The 13,299-nt window shown below is 28.5% G+C and overlaps 2 protein-coding genes across 2 annotated transcripts; both read left to right on the forward strand.

Moving 5' to 3' along the window:
* Positions 1 to 1,280: 1,280 nt before the first annotated feature.
* Positions 1,281 to 4,554, forward strand: LOC125068199 (charged multivesicular body protein 2b). Its single transcript, XM_047677251.1, has 6 exons — positions 1,281 to 1,456; positions 1,553 to 1,644; positions 1,871 to 1,987; positions 2,641 to 2,821; positions 3,175 to 3,281; positions 3,742 to 4,554. The coding sequence occupies exons 1-6, from the start codon at positions 1,423 to 1,425 to the stop codon at positions 3,838 to 3,840; spliced, it is 630 nt and encodes a 209-aa protein (XP_047533207.1). The 5' UTR covers positions 1,281 to 1,422; the 3' UTR covers positions 3,841 to 4,554.
* Positions 4,555 to 6,468: 1,914 nt separating this feature from the next.
* LOC125068348 (gustatory and odorant receptor 22-like) lies at positions 6,469 to 11,928 on the forward strand. The gene is made up of 9 exons (XM_047677450.1): positions 6,469 to 6,579; positions 7,095 to 7,233; positions 7,350 to 7,600; positions 8,037 to 8,297; positions 8,736 to 8,863; positions 9,834 to 9,993; positions 10,617 to 10,688; positions 10,757 to 10,846; positions 11,845 to 11,928. Exons 1-9 carry the CDS (start codon positions 6,469 to 6,471, stop codon positions 11,926 to 11,928), a joined length of 1,296 nt encoding a protein of 431 aa, XP_047533406.1.
* The last annotated feature ends 1,371 nt before the right edge of the window (positions 11,929 to 13,299 follow it).

Genomic DNA, 13,299 nt, shown 5'->3' on the forward strand with positions numbered 1-13,299 from the left:
TGGTTAATTTAAACATCTATAATCAATAATTATCGTTATTGAACAGTTTCAGATATCTTCTGATATATCCATAATAATAAGTTAATATTGGAACTAATCTTCTCGTACGTGTCTTCTCTCTTATTTGAAGCATTGGCAGAATATTTTGCACTAAACAAGAGAAGATCCTTCAAAAACAAAATACAAGAAAAAAATTGTTATGGGTAATCCACTGATCCCTACTTTAAGTTTCTGAATTTATTATACTCTATGATTATATAATCTTAACATCCTTATATTTACATATTCCATACAATTTGCTTATTTATACTAGTACTACCTACTAATCTATATATTTTCTTTATTAATATTATAAATGTGAAAATGACCCTGTCTCTCGGTTTATCTGTCTGTTACTCTTTCATAGCTAAACCACTGAACCGAAATTTATGAAATTTGGTATGATGGTATGGTATTATGCCTTACACCTGACGCCCAACCCTTAAAACGCCAATGAAACCGTGGGCGACAAATAGTTAGCTATATTATGCAATGTTAGGAATATAGCAATTAATAAAAAGTAGTAAAATTGTCTATGTCTAACTATTGTTTAAGTCGCAGGTCTCTGTAGTAATAATCAGAATATAGTATAAATTGTAACTGAACAAAGCTCAATGGCTCATTAGTAATAATTACACATATTAATTACTTTTACATACATTTTGCAAAACGAATGAAATGTAAAGACCTTAACAGTTAAGAACCGATTTTTTTACAACACCACATTTATTATCGGAATTTTAGAAGTAAAATTAAAGTGAAAAAGAGTACCTAAGTGTAGAGAGTTGTATACCTATATTATAAATATATATTAATCATGTCTTATTTCAATGGAAGTAGGAATAAAGATAAACAAACCTTAGATTTACGTATCTTATTACTCGTATTCATGCGATTTGCTAAGTTTATGATTATTATATATTTATTTATAATACAACACTATTGCACTTAATTACTTATATCCCCTATAATTTTACTTCCGAAATTCCGATAACAGTTTCGTCGACGCTTAAAATCCAAAGTGAAGATCATAGATTAATCAAACTCTCGACCAATTATATCGCAGCAATTTGCTGTCAAATCTTTTTCTAAAAAAATTCAATTCAATTCTTAGTTTAATGACTGTCAAATCTTGTTTATTTGGCTTTTCTCCTGTTATGGTTAGAATCGAGTATATATATCTATAAACATTATTAAGCGTAATGTTAAATGTCAACCTGACATGTGTCAATGTCATCTAAACAATTCATCAGATTGATTGATTGTAAGATCACAATTTACAGCTAATTTTTTAAGCCATTAGTCATAACATTATTAATAAATATTATTTGTTTTATAATATATGTTTAAACCTATTTTAAGAAAAAAGTGTTAAATCTTAAAATGAATTTCTTTAAAAAGGCGCCTACTGTTAAGGGTAAGTGTTGTAACGTAATCTACAGACACAGTTGTGAAATGGTATACAATTTATCCAATAAATAATTTATAAAACATTTTACAAATTAAATTTAAGAGCAACAAAGGCAAAATGATCGTGAGCTACGTAAAGCAGGCAGAGATTTGGAGCGAGATAAATTAGCCTTAGAAAGAGAAGAAAAAAAATTGGTATGATAGTTTTCTTCTTAATTATTATGACAATAATTCTTTCGTTCATATTTAAACAAGTAATTAAAAAGTATTAAATAGATTGTTAGGAAGTGACTTCATGATTTATTTAATAGTAAATAAATTCAGATTAAATTGAAAAACTTGACTTAAAAAATAATATTACAAAAAACTATTTCAAAAGTGATCCTAAATAATAGTCAGCCTTATATATTTATTATTGTAGGAAATGGAGATTAAAAAAATGGCAAAAGAAGGAGACAATGAGGGATGTAAAATACTTGCTAAACAATTAGTTCAACTCAGGAAACAGAAGACAAGAATATATACAGCAAACAGTAAGGTAATCATTTAGACTTCATACAAAGTGTAACAAATTATGTTGCTATTCATTAATGTGTGGATAGCTTATTCCAATTGTACCTTACATACTTCGATTTACATTTTCAATGCATATTGTTGTGCTATATTGTCCACTACAAATAGATCTTGATTAATATATCTTTATTTACTATACATCACTTTTCCCTTTAAGTATATATATGTATATAAATGTACTTTATTTTCAAAGTTCTGAAAAACAACTGTGATAACAACCGAAACACCAGTTTTTGTTAATTTATTTTGATTATCACAGATTATTCAAACTCTCGTTGAATGATTTCCAGTCTATTGATGTCAAATGATGTTTATTAGTCTTTATTCCTCTTTTGGTTTATCTATATTTTTAGGTTTCTTAGATTTCTAAGGTCTATGATTGACTATGCAATAATTTTAAAATTAAAATAATATAACTAAAAAAAAAGACAAAGCCACAAAAAAAATATTCATAGATATCATCAACATCATCAAAATAAATCTTTTCCTTTTATCCTGAATTTGTATAAAAAAGCACCGAGATTAAACAATTTTTACCATAACATGTGTGTGTTTCATGTTTCTGATATTATTTGTTATTATTAAACATTTACTAATTGTTGTATGTTAATATTACAGATAGCTAGTGTACAAATTCATAACAAGGCAATGGGCGCTAATGTTGCAATAGCTGGAGCAATGGGTACCACAGCTAAAACCATGGGCAGTATCAATAAGATCCTAAATCCACACCAAGTTGCGAAAGACATGGAAGCATTTAAATATGCTAGTGCTAAAATGGATATGACAGATGACATGAGTAAGTGAATTATATTATTTCTTATAGTTTTTATGTGCATAATGTGCACTATAATATAAGATAAAACTGACTATTGAATGAGGTTTATACTTATATGTCATCATGATGGAAATATAATACAAAGATAACATTTATCTTAACACAAATGTTTTTATTAAGTAGAAAATTATTCTAAGAGAAACTTTAATAGATGTACTCGTTGGTCGTTTAGTCAGCATCAAACTACAGCTATGCTCCCCAGCCTGCAGATATTTTGAATCTCTATCTAATATATGTATATTATACATAGCATGCTTAATGTAAAAAAATTAAAACTTTACTTATTTTTGTTTTAATTTTATTAAACATTTTAGTTTCTGACACATTGGACGATATTATGACTGAATCTGGAGATGAAGAAGAAACTGAGGGCATTGTGAACCAAGTGCTTGATGAAATAGGCATCGAAATTACTGGAAAGGTAAGAAGATTAATACTGAAATTTATCCTAATGATTTGGAACTAAATTTCCTATTTCGATTAAATGGTTATCTTTTTAATTGTTATTGTTTCCATTTTAAGAATATATTCAAGTTATTATAAGTTAAACTAGTCAACCAGTCATGCCTTTTTTATAGGTACATGTAAAGCATACACAAAAGTAATATAATGTTATGGTATGTTATGTTTTTAACACATAAGTGTCATAATTTGTGTTTCATAGGTTTGATATAGTTGTTATCAGTCCATTTATTAACATGATAAGTAATGCTGAATTCCTTAAAAAATAACTTATGGTCAGTAATTACCATAAAACAAAAACAAAGAGTCAGAGAAGAGAGTAATTTTTATCTATAAAACTATTAAAAGCGAATATTTAAGTTTTGTAATATATAATATAGGTAACTTTATAATAGATTTGTACTGTTTTAAAATTTCAGGTTGCAAATGCACCTTCTGTATCCCGTAATAAGGTTGGCGAATCTACATCAGACATCGACAAGGAACTGATGGCTCAGTTAACAAAACTAAAGTCATAGATCTTATTCATTTAAATATAAGTACCTCAAATAAAAAACAAAAGTTACACTGTCCAAAAGACTTGAAGCAACAATACACTGCGACAACTCTAAGAAATATGTTTTGGCAGTTAAGGCCAGCCTTAATCACCAGTGTTTTGTTTAATATTACCAATATAACTTATTAAAATATAAAAATAATTATTTTTATAAGTATTTATTTGAATTGTCATATTTTTGAAACAATGTAAGACAAGAAATTTTGGAATTCAAATGAGTGTTTTAAAATAAATATTACAAGGAAACGAAAATAGATTCACCATACTTTAGGCTATATAAGCCTACTTAAAAAAAAATTTTTTTGTACAAATGCCCTAAAATATTAATATAAATCATGGTAATTGTAGTGTTGGAGATGTTACTTTTGTTTTGAATGTAAGTTATATATAAAAAAAAAAATATATATTTTAATATTGATAATGTATTTAAGATTTGATGTTATCAGACACAGTGTGTCTAATAAATATGAAGAATGATAAATTACAATGAATTCTCATGAATTAAATGTATATTTTATAAATTATAATCAAAATATTGTCAGAAAATAACTTGAACTCAATTTTTCAGTACCTCTGCGTAAATAAATGATATAGTGTTAATATGTTTATACTAAACATAAAAGCATTCGTAATGCTTTTATTTAAGTCAATCAATTTATGCACATTATTATTAAACCTTTTTTTGGATAAATTAATAAAATTAACTTAAAACAATAATTTATTCATCATTTGTTTTATTAACTTTACTAAGATTTGTTTGTATATATAAGTGTTTTATATGAGAAAACTGTGATAACTTTGTATTTTGATTAAATGGTATCAGGAATGTTGAACTTATTGTTTTTTATTAACCGACTTCAAAAAATGAGTTTCTCCCTTCGTCATGTATGTGTTATTGTTTGTATGTCCGCGATTTTCCCACAAAATAGGGTTGGGGTGTTTGTTAATGATCTGACACACACAATTTATAAGATATTCCATTGCTTTTAAATAATTGTAAGCATATTCGCAATTAAAAACGAACATATTAAAATAAATATATTTCGTATTTAAATAGTATATTGTATTAAAGGGAAATTACATTTATGAGAAAATAACTTGGTAGATATTTTTTAGTCTTTATTTTACAACAATATCACGCGATCACTTCGCCTCAAGGACAGCACTTATGAGGACATTATTCAGTGCCTTTGAAAGTAGCGTAAATACCAAGCGATATAGGAATCTACTGAATTAAATCGGTCAGTATTGATTTTTAAAGACTATCTATTTTTTTCATTGCAAATAGGCAAATGGGCAGTCTTAGGGAAAGTGGTAACCATCTCCTAAGACATTAACACTAAAAATATATTTGTTATCCCATATGTCAACATCGAAGCGCCACCAATCTTCCGATCTAAGATATTTTTATATCCTTGGTGCCTGCAGTTACACCAGCTCAATCATATTTAAAATGAACACAAAAATACGTAAGAATATTATTTTTTCGCTAGAATAGTTACATATATGATGAGTGTATGGTACCTATAGAGACGGTCTTGTAGAAAGGTCTACCAAGAAGATATTAAAAATATCAAATTATAGACTTCAGTTCTCTTTCTATAGGAAAAAATCGATCTACTACAATTTTTTTTTATATTAAAACTCTTTTGATTAATCATCAATTTGTTAGTACCAACTCGTAGTTCAAGGTTTTTAAAACAAACTACTACGTACAGTAATTATTAAAACGAGTTCATATAACTTGAAGGTGCTGTGAGATGTTTCAGGGCTTAACTTATTGGGTGATAAACCTTTGTGTGAACTATTTTGGGTAGGTTTCGGTTTCATGAATTAGTGAAGCTATGAATTTCAAGAAATTTTACGTATGTATTTAATTATATCATCTTAAATTCGAATTCTTTATAAAGTCTTGCAACGATACTATTTTTTTTGCATCGGCTACAGCTGAAGCCTTTCCTATTTATTTATTATTATTATTATGATAAATTCAGTCTTGTTTAGTAAAAACGTTAAGGACTTTAATTAAACTTATTAGGCTGTTATATAATGAGTTGACCTAGAAAAAAACTAACATATAAATTATTAATAATTTAAATAAACAATTTTTCTTTTTGTTTGTCCTCAATGGTTTTCTAATCCGATATGTTCCTTGTTTAAAAATTCAAGAATTTTTCTTAGTCCGTCCATCGATAAAAAAAATCTACGTAAACTCGTATTCTACTAGTGCGATGGCGAAATTGGCTAGATAGTAATAAATAGAAAAACCAAATAAAACAACTTAGGGAAAATAAAATAAAATTTGTTGGAAATACAAAATGTTTAATAGGAATTAAGTTAGTAAAACGTCCAGAATATAAAATCGACAAAACACAACTTGGTAATGACTTTTGCCTACAGTCGTTAACTATAGGACATTAAAATTCAGAAGCTTCCGCCGTTGTTTGCTTTCAAATTTAATGTAAATATGCCGCGATATTTCACGCCTTGTTTACTTATTCGATAATGTCACCTTGCCTATATAAGGGACGCCCATTTATTAGCCTCTGACATTTCATCTGCGCTTTTCAGAGAGAATTTTTACTCAAACATGATACCTGACCACTTATTTGATGAGGGAATAAACAATTCTCTTTTAGGTAACGACATGAGACACGTCCAACTGAATAAAGTAATTTATGAAAAATCTCAAAAGGATTACGTAAGTGAAAATTGTATTTTTTATCGTTTTTAAGCATCGATACGGGTAATATAATAGACAATCGTCTATGCACCGTTCACATCGACATAGTCAATGTTTTTTCTTGTCTACCTTAAAAATCTGTAAAGTATCATCAGCAAACAACACTATATCACAAATACCTTAACATAGAAAGAAAGATCATTTATATATACTAGAAATAGAAAAGGGGTCCCTTTCTATTAAAATTGAATAAAAACCCTACTCTCAATAACAGCGTATCTTAACATAACATGCTATTTCACATCGACTTTTTAAGCCTGAGGACTTTTTTGCCGTCGTAATTGCGGTGGTGTATGTTTATATTATTTAAATTTTTAGTGTGGATATTATTTAAAATTATAACTTCCATTTTCTCAACTCATAATTGAGATTGAAATCTTTGGTGAAACCCCAATATGTATATAATATTTTTACCTGAACAATGTCAACGAATAAACATAATTTGCTGTATCTAAAACTATAGAACTTTACAGGAACGAGAACAACGTAACCTGCTCTCGTCACAAGATGGCGATACTTGTGAGATACACGATCAATTTTACAGGGATCACAAATTGCTTTTAGTGCTATTCAGAGCTTTAGCTGTTATGCCCATTACTCGATCCAGGCCTGGTATGAATTTGAATAATACATATTTATTTTTCTTTTATAATATATTAGTTTAAATTCCGGCTCAGTGGAGTTGATACTAATTCATATACTACTAAAAATGTTATAATTACTTTCAGGTACAATAACATTTAGTTGGAAATCTCGAGCGACCGCTTATGCTATATTTTTTTACATAGTAACGACTGTTATTGTTCTTATAGTTGGTTACGAACGAATTACGATTCTACGTTCTATTAAAAAATTCGATGACTACATTTATTCCATTCTATTTGTCGCATTTCTGGTCCCTCACTTTTGGATTCCTTTCGTCGGCTGGGGCGTCGCACATCAAGTAGCCATTTATAAAACGAATTGGGGAAAGTTCCAAGTAAGGGCCGTATTTTTTAACTTAGTTACGATTCTTGTCAACTCAACTTACATATGGCAGAGTAAACGTGACTTCAATTTATCTCGTATACAACTTAGATAGTTTTCTGGTATAAAGTTAGCAATTGCTAATAATAATAATTAATCAACTTAAAAAAAGACAGGAGGTTCACAATTTAAATGTTTACCTATTTAATTTTTGTATATTCGGGTAATCCTCCAACATAAAGAGTTGGATTTGAAAATTATTTATTGGTTCGAAAAATGTTTTACCGTAATGGTTCCAAAAAAATTTTGTCAAGATCTGATGATCAGTTTCGTAAGTAGACAAAGGAATTCCAATAAATGCCAGCAAATCAACCGCGTTTGCTACTATATTATTGCTATTTGAGTCAGTTTTCCTTAAAATTTTATACTTATTTTCATATTATTTTTAGGTGAGATATTATCGGGTCACTGGCGAAAACCTTAAATTTCCAAACTTGAAAACGATTATAGTCCTCATTAGTGTTGGCTGTTTGCTTTTGGCTATTTGCTTTCTTCTAAGTTTATGCGCTCTACTGGATGGGTTCCTGCTTCAACATACTACGGCATATTATCATATTATAACTATGATAAATATGAACTGTGCTTTATGGTACATCAACTGCAAGGGAATTAAAATCGCATCTCAAAGCCTTTCAGAGTGTTTCCGAAGGGTAATAGATTAATTTAAACGAAATTTAATGCTTATAATAATATATTTGCTTGGGTAGAACTTGAGATCAAAAAATTCAAACAGAAATGGAGTCAATAATGTCTTTTAAAACACTACCACTTACACACAGTCTGCACCAATGTTACTTATTACATTGTAATCAAGTATTATGGTTGTTTAATGCTATATAAATAAATATTTCGTATTAGGATTTTGTAGACTAAGAGAGTATATTACAGAATAAGTAACACAAAAAGAGGAAAATTTTAAATGCTACTCCAATTGATTCCTTTAAATTCAATTTTTCATATAAATAAAAAAAAAATTGAATTAAAAATGTATATTTTAAAACTAATAAGTCGTGTTATTAAAGTAAAATATATCAAAATATTAAGTAAAAAAAATCTTTAAGCTAACTAAATTGCTGTTTGATCACCAGGACGTGCACGTTGAATGCACGGCGAATCTTATATCAAGTTACCGTTATCTCTGGCTAAATCTATCAGAGCTTCTGCAATCACTTGGAAACGCATATGCTCGTACCTACTCTACGTACTGCCTATTCATGTGAGTATTTTTTTGGATTCAATATTGCATATTTATTATTTATGAAACATATACATATTGTATATACGTACATATGTATTTCAACCCAAACTAAAGTCTGAATATTTAATTTAAATTAATATATATATATATATGTATTACTTGTAATAGAGATTGATAGTAATGTGCTAGGTAGAGCAAATGTTAAAATCAATGAATCGATCGTGATAGTATATTACAGTATCAACGGCTCTAAATCAAGGTTAACTATTAAGGGGAAGGAAAATAGAATTACTAGCTCCTTATGCGCAAAACATGCAAATATATTCAAAGATAAAACGTAACACATTAACAGAATAATTTAAAATTAATGTTGGTTTATGTAACGGTTTAAAACGGACGGACGATTTAAAAAATATGGCAGGTACGAGATGGATATGGGCTACCCAAAATAGGGTTGCCGATCTATGAGGAAGCTTTCGTCCAACAGTGCGTTCGTTCGTTTGTCAACAGATAAAGTATCTAATAAAATTAATTTTGATATAGAGGTAGCCTGGGGCATGAATGTAAGTATTTTAAAAAAAAAAGATCAATTAAAAAATAAATTAGGAATAAATGAATCATATATCTAAGGTGGGCCGAGGCAAAGTCTACGAAGATACAAATGAGATCTCAGTAAAATGGTAGCGCAAAATTCTGTTGTAAATAATTTCTAAAATAAAGTTTTACATTACTATAATTCCTATGTTTTTAATCCCAAACTTATGAAAAATAAGTTTTGTTAAGAGCGCAGTCTCTAAACAAAACTTATTTTAGGTACATGAATGATTGTAGCCTGTATGTTTCCTTTTCTAGTCGCACAGCTAAAACTGTACGACATGGAGACTTGAAATTTATTGTAAACGTACTTTGAAACTAATTATACATATTTTAACTGGAATTTGAAGCTTCTAAGTGTAATGATTTAATATTTTTTAATGAATTCATTCAGGTTTTTCAATATAACGATTGCGGTGTACGGCGCGCTGTCAGAGATTGTGGATCACGGCTTTGGATTCAGTTTCAAAGAGATGGGCCTTTTTGTTGATGCCCTTTACTGCTCTACCTTGCTGTTTATTTTTGCTGATTGCTCTCATAAATCAACGCTTAAGGTAAATAATTAAATACAGTACAGTCTCTAACCCACACAGTGTCACATAACTGGGCTAAAACCCGCCCTTTTCTTGAGTAGAAGGCTTGGAGTTTATTTTACTATGCTGCTTCAATGCTAATTGGTGGATTCCTTTGTTATTTTCAAAATTTTTATCATACACGTGTAGGTTTCCTCACTATTTCGACGCAAACAATAAATGAATAACATAGAAAGTGAGAATTGATATTGATAAATATTTTCTAGTCCAAATGAGAAGACATGCTTACAGAAACGCCAGATGTTTTAGCAATCTCTTAACGCTTAAACTGATACTCTTTTATAGAAACAAGTTTAAAGTGTAAGTGTATTTGTTTGTTTAAATGTACTTCTACAGTTATTCTATCGAACATTATTACCATGTAATCATACCATTAAAACATTATTATAGTCTGTGTCCATCTTATGTCTGTCTAGCTATTGACTATTGCCTTTAGAGTTATTTTAATTAAAAAAAAAGAAACAAAAGTACAAAAAGCATTCAAAACATGCAAATACATACGTTTTTCCCAAATTATCAATAATGATAATGTCTGAATTTTGGCGCTTAGCGAAAAATAGTATAAATATTTTTTCTATTAAAAGGTAGCAGCTGGAGTCCAAGATACCTTACTGTCAATAGATGTCTTGTCAGTGGATCGACCAACTCAAAAAGAGGTAAATAATTGAAAAATTAAGTATTGTAATTTTTGTATGAAAAATTAATTCTTATTTTCTTTTGGTAGATCGATCATTTTATTCAAGCGATAGAAATGAATCCGGCTGTTGTTAGCCTTAAGGGATATGCACATGTTAATAGAGAACTTTTAACATCGGTAAGTTTTTCATGTACTATAGTTTAGTTCAATAGTTTGTATTTATACGAGTAACAAGAAACAAAATGATAAACAATGTATTACAATATTGTTTGTTTCCGAAATATAACACAAAATTAAAAAAAGGACTGACCAAAAACAATACGTTAAGTTAATAAAATATATTCAATAAAGTCTTAACATTTTATTTTGAACTATATATAGAAGTAGTAAAATAGTTTTTAAAATATATTTTTATCTTACGGTATGAATAATAATAATTACAAAATCATAACATTATCCGAGAAATTATTACTCTTGACATTATTATAAAAGGTAAATTATACACTAAGGCGACATCAACTGTAATGGAGTCCGGTAATGAAGCTGAAACTGAAAGCCACGCAGTACTGTGACACTCGACACCGACCTCGACTCGTCAGGATTGAATTAAGAATTCTTTCGACAGATCGGTCTTACAGCATACTTAAATAAAGTATTAATTGTAACACTCATCAACTTAAATATAATATAACTTTTTAAAAGTACAAATAAAAAAAAACGGTTTAAATATAGTAGAAGGGATAACTATTATTTACATGACGCACCTAAATTATTCCAACTTAAATCATAAAAAGCCGTATGTGGATTTGAGACGTTCTTTAATATGTTAAAGATACTACTACTAATATAAATACTCGCTGTATTGCTGATTCTTGCATAGTAGTTGGTACTGTGGACTAAATCTAGAAACCAAGGAAAAACCTTGAAAATAAGGTTTTTCGTATTACAGAGTTACCTACAGTTCAAAAAATTTAACCATATTTGTTTATATCTTTTACATTTATATATTCCTCTCTACAAACAGCTGACGTCAACGAAATTAACTAAGGAACAGAGCAACAGATCCATGTCATATGTACACATAAAAATCGTATTCTTTCTCTCAAATTTAATATACTTATTAAATTTATTAAGCTTATCTATTTTATGTCTATTTAGTATATTATCTGTTTCAGGCCATAAGCATGATTGCTATTTATCTCATTGTTTTGCTACAATTCAAGATTTCACTACCGAAGGATCTGTCTACGAGCGGTTAGTTGAAAGAAAATTTAAAAATGGAAAATCTCTGTCAGACCACCGACAACAATAGCATAAATCACACTTTACTCCCGGGAAAGAAAAACGGTTTTTGGAATTATATTTTATTAGAAAAATTATTATAATTATTATTAATTAATATCAATAGTACTTCACTACAGACTACATACTATATAAATATAAACTGTTATGTATTTTAAGTTATATTACAAACAATGTATTCTGATAAGATGATATATTTATTTAAAGATAATTTAAGAGCATATACGTACAATTCAACAAATTTTCTAAATAAACATAACACAGGATTTATCCTGTGAACATTAATTATTTTTAAATTACTTTTTGTTGGAAAGGAGCTTTTAATAAATCAAGTAAGCACCACTGAGTTTTCAAGGTGCTGAGATTGTGTTTACAATTAATTTAATATTCTAGAGTAAAGAAAAAAGTTTATCTATTTATTTTATCTATCAGAATATATTCAGAACAGCGTGGTTTATTAGAAGAAGCTCTGACTAATTTTTATTTTCTTTCGATATGAAGAAGCTGTGTCAATCATTGAGCAATGCATTTAATATTTACTTTACTATACATAATATAACTAAGTATACAACTATAATGCTACAGTTTATATATTATAAATATGTAATATAATACTGCAAAATAAACACATCTGAATTTTATGCTTTTATTGTTACCACGGAGACCGCAGAGAGAATAAAAAATACTATTAAATATGTTAATTATATTACACTTTTGCACACCTGTAAAATAAATAATTTTTATATAGGACTTTTCACAATAACAGTAGCAATATAGGGTATATTAAAAGTTATGCATAATAATATTAACGTGCGCCGTATTAGCTTACGCGTAGTCGTTACATACACATCCTAATATTAACACGATCACTTCAAATGGAATTATATTTTCGGTATTAACTTTTATGCCTACGAATAATTATACGTAAAAAAAAACTTTTATTAATAAAATACTTTAAATTTATAATTACTGTAATGAAAATAATTTCCTTAGTTTAAATGATGATTTGTAATCCACACAATGGACCAACACGCGATCAAGTAATGTAATGTTACTTTATTACGAAGAAGGCTATATTCATACATCGGTCTGTTTTAGAGGTTCGTTTTATATTACACGTTTTATTTTGATTATTTCGTACGTATTTGTACAAAAGAGCTCAAACAACAACGGCTCGTTTAACAGCTCAGTCATTGTTAAAAGTGGTCCTACAAATACGGTGTAAGCATAGACTCCAGTTGCGACGGTTCCGTTAAAAACGATCCTGAAATTACGCAGGCCTGTCTTTATCAAGAGTGTACGGTGTTCAAAAAACCCAGATATCATAC

The sequence above is a fragment of the Vanessa atalanta genome, chromosome 13 (genome assembly GCF_905147765.1).
Source record: "Vanessa atalanta chromosome 13, ilVanAtal1.2, whole genome shotgun sequence".
Lineage (NCBI taxonomy): Eukaryota > Metazoa > Arthropoda > Insecta > Lepidoptera > Nymphalidae > Vanessa > Vanessa atalanta.